Consider the following 3,325-nt stretch of genomic DNA (forward strand, 5'->3'; position numbering starts at 1 on the left):
TTTTTGGGCCTGTCTAAGCTGTGGGTCTTGCTGGCAGCCCAGGCCAAGCCCTGCTAACAGCTCCTGCTGTCCCCAGGGCAGCCGGTCTCCCCAGCAGGTGTCTCACCCCTGCTACCCCAAGGGATACCAGGAGAACATCACCATGGCAGATCTCTACAACAGCCCCTGTGTCCAGGCACCGAGCAGCCCCAGCCCTGTGCAGAATCTCACGGTGACAGGCACAGGGGACCCAGCAGCATGTGCCATTGCCATCCGGGAACTCTTCAACTTCAGCTGCGAGGCCAGCAGGACGTGCGGGTTCAACGGGGTCTATCAGCCGCCTGTGCGGGGACAGTTCTTTGTAAGGAGCCTCCCTGCCCCGGGCTGGGGGGCAGGACACGGGTTGGAGTCTCTCCTGCCACTGGTTATGCTAAGGGGTGGGCAGGGAGGGGAGCCCAGAGCTGATCCCATCTGCAAATCTCTTCTGTGCTGGGAAGCAGCTTCTGCCTCCTGTGATGTCCCAGCTCCCCTTGAGGAAAATGGGAAGATCTTGTCCCAAGAAGCTAAGTCTGAGCCAGCCCACAGTGCAAGCAGCAGCCAAGGGTGTGTCAGGCAGCTCCAAAGCTTTCTGGTAGACCATCAAGTGGGTGCTGGATGCAGGACCCTGGGAATTATACAGGACTCTGGTCCCAGTCAAGAGGAGCCCCTGGATGTGTTGTGGGTTTTTTGGGGTAAGGAAGGAGATGTAATTTTTACCACCTTGCCTTATCCCCCAGGCTTTCGCTGGCTTCTACTACACCTTCCACTTCCTGAACCTGACCAACCAGCAGTCTCTGAATGATGTCAACTCCACGGTCCAGACCTTCTGCAAGAAGAACTGGACAGAGGTGAGACCCCTGTGCTTGTCCTGTCCCAGATTGCTGCCAGGCTGTTCCCTGGGCCAGGGAGGGTTCCTGAGCATGTTTCTTTCCCTGTTCCACCATGTCCCCTGATGGCCCCACAGCTGGTGCAGACCTTCCCGCAGGATAAGCGGCACCTCCACAACTACTGCTCCACAGGAATTTACATCCTGACGCTGCTGCTTGATGGCTACAAGTTCACCCAGCAGACGTGGAGCAGTATCCACTTCAGCCAGCAGGTAGAGACCCCAGGGGTGGGAGCAGGCAGGGAGCTGTGGTCCTGTCCTCACCTGAAGACACGTTCAGGAGCTGCATCCCTGGAGTTCTCTGCTCTAGAAATGTGTCCCTATCTAATGATCCCAGTGGTCCTAGCCCAGCTTCACTCTTTCTCACCTGTCCCCACACCTCTGACACCAGCTGGTTTCTCACTTGCTCTGGTGTAAGATGATTTTACAGGGCTCAGAGAAGCACAGAAAAGGATTTGGCCACTTCTGTCTCTGATGTTGTGCAGAATTGACTTAAGCATCAGAGAGGTGATGGTTGTCCCAGGACTAATTTGAACCAGAATATGACAAAATTTGAAGGATCATGGGGGAGGGTGAAAGGTCAGATCCAAAATCATGTGCAGGTCACAGAGGCACATGAGGAGCAAAGCAGTCACCCATGTTCTACTACTCTTTCAGCCCTTGGGAAGGGATGGGGAAGGAAGCACTTTGGTGCTGGTGAGACCAGGTTCACCACAGCCAGGTCCACATGTGGAGTCACAGCTGGGGGCAGCTCCTGGGAGAGGTGCCCATCAGTCCTTGCACTGAAGCTGCCAGGGCCTGAAGAGGCACTTTTGGCTGATCTCTGCTCTCACCCCAGGCAGGCAGCATGGACATCGGATGGTCACTGGGCTTCATGCTGAACTTCACCAACATGATCCCCATGGAGGCCGTGGAACACGTGAAGGGGCACCAGCCCAGTCTGTGGGCAGGTGCTGTCTCCTTCATTGTCCTGACCATAGTGGTGGCCCTGGTGGCTGTTTTCCTCCAGTGCTCTGGAAAACCACGTAGCTCCCAGCGTCCTGACTAGAGACATCCTGTCCACTAAACCAGGCAGGGAAGTGGTGCAAAAGAAGGTGAAAGGGGAAGAAGAATTAGGGCATTATACTAGTTTCCATTGCTCAGGTGATCTGGTTGGATCATGTCTGTAAAGATGTTGAAGATGACATGTCCTGAGATCTCCAAGTACCTCCAAGAGAAAAGGACTCTAGAAAAACCTTTACTCTCACTGACAAAACCTGGCTCAGACCTGGTGGGTAGATGAAGCCAGATAAATTCAAACTGGAAATAAAATCAGTTTTGTTTTTCAAGTCTGAAGGTCACTAACCAGCCTACCACCATTTCCTTGGCACTTCCAGTCCAGCTGGGTTCCTGTCCTGCCAGCCGTGGGAGGCAACCAGTGATGGAGAGCAGTGGTAACATTATCTGTATCTTGCCCTGTGCAAGATGTGCAAGACTTTTGTAGTAGGTGATAGCAAATGTTCCCAAAGACATTGTCAGCTGTCTTTAAAAATATTTACTGGCATATCTCAGCAGAAAAATACAAGTGGAAGTTGATTTAAGAGCTTCCAACTCTGGCTCAGGGTTTATTTTATATTCAAGTTACACAGCCCAGCTTTGTCAGACATCAAATCTCCAGCAGGTTCCAGTTCCAGGCACTTTAGTGTTTTATTTAGACCAGCAGAGCCCAGCATAGCTCAGCTGCAGGAACCAGACACTCATTTCAGTCCTTCCAGCCCAGCCCCCCTGAGGCTCCAAAGCTGGGCTGAGCAGGGCTGTTCCTACAACTTCCTCTGTGCTGCAAAACTTCTGCATGGAGCAGTAACATCCAGGCAGGAGTTAAGGCCCTAAGAAAAGAACCAAAGGCATCTGGGCTGAGGGATGCTCAGATCCCTTTGGCTCTGGCAGATCCACGGTGTATTTGCTGTGGAAGATGAAGCATGGTGGTCCTACCCCAAGGTGTTATCCCACATACCCCACTGCAAACTGGTTACAGAGGCAACGTCATGGTTACAAAAGCAACGTCTCACTCTGGTGGAGATAAGGATACAGGGCCCAAGGGCCTGGGGAACTGGGCTCTGCCTCCTGCTCAAGCAGCTATCCCTGGCTTCATAGGGTGAGTCTCAGCCTTCCTGGCCTGAACTTGAGCAACAAGGGAGAAGGAGCAAAGACCTCCATCCAGAGGAACCTCTTCTCACCCAGTGGTCTGAGCTGCCACATGGATGTTTCCCATAGCCAAACACCAGATCCTTCCCCCTCTTTGCGCTGCAGGGGCACATCTTTGGCAGTGTAAGCACAGGTACAGGTCTGGGAACAAGCTGTAGAAAATGCTGTTAGACTGCTGGAACTGACCCTGTGGGATCTGAGAGTGGGGGACATCTCCTGCCCAGGCTCAGCAGAGCT

General features: G+C 53.2%; 2 protein-coding genes across 2 annotated transcripts in view; one reads left to right on the forward strand and one right to left on the reverse strand.

Moving 5' to 3' along the window:
* The window catches only part of LOC104385236 (ectonucleoside triphosphate diphosphohydrolase 8-like), a 6,329-nt gene extending 4,377 nt beyond the window's left edge, over positions 1 to 1,952 (forward strand). The window contains exons 4-7 of the mRNA XM_009993668.1: positions 19 to 340; positions 756 to 866; positions 983 to 1,117; positions 1,743 to 1,952. Coding sequence (XP_009991970.1) covers positions 19 to 340; positions 756 to 866; positions 983 to 1,117; positions 1,743 to 1,952 — 778 coding nt within the window. The remainder of the gene's footprint in view (positions 1 to 18; positions 341 to 755; positions 867 to 982; positions 1,118 to 1,742) is intronic.
* A 77-nt stretch (positions 1,953 to 2,029) lies between these two features.
* The window catches only part of LOC104385237 (NADPH oxidase activator 1-like), a 25,295-nt gene continuing 23,999 nt past the window's right edge, over positions 2,030 to 3,325 (reverse strand). Inside the window, exon 16 of the mRNA XM_009993669.1 lies at positions 2,030 to 2,111. Within this exon, the coding sequence (XP_009991971.1) occupies positions 2,030 to 2,111 (82 nt within the window). The remainder of the gene's footprint in view (positions 2,112 to 3,325) is intronic.

The sequence above is a fragment of the Chaetura pelagica genome, unplaced genomic scaffold (assembly GCF_000747805.2).
Source record: "Chaetura pelagica isolate M959 unplaced genomic scaffold, ChaPel_1.0 scaffold773, whole genome shotgun sequence".
NCBI classification, from domain to species: Eukaryota; Metazoa; Chordata; class Aves; order Apodiformes; family Apodidae; genus Chaetura; species Chaetura pelagica.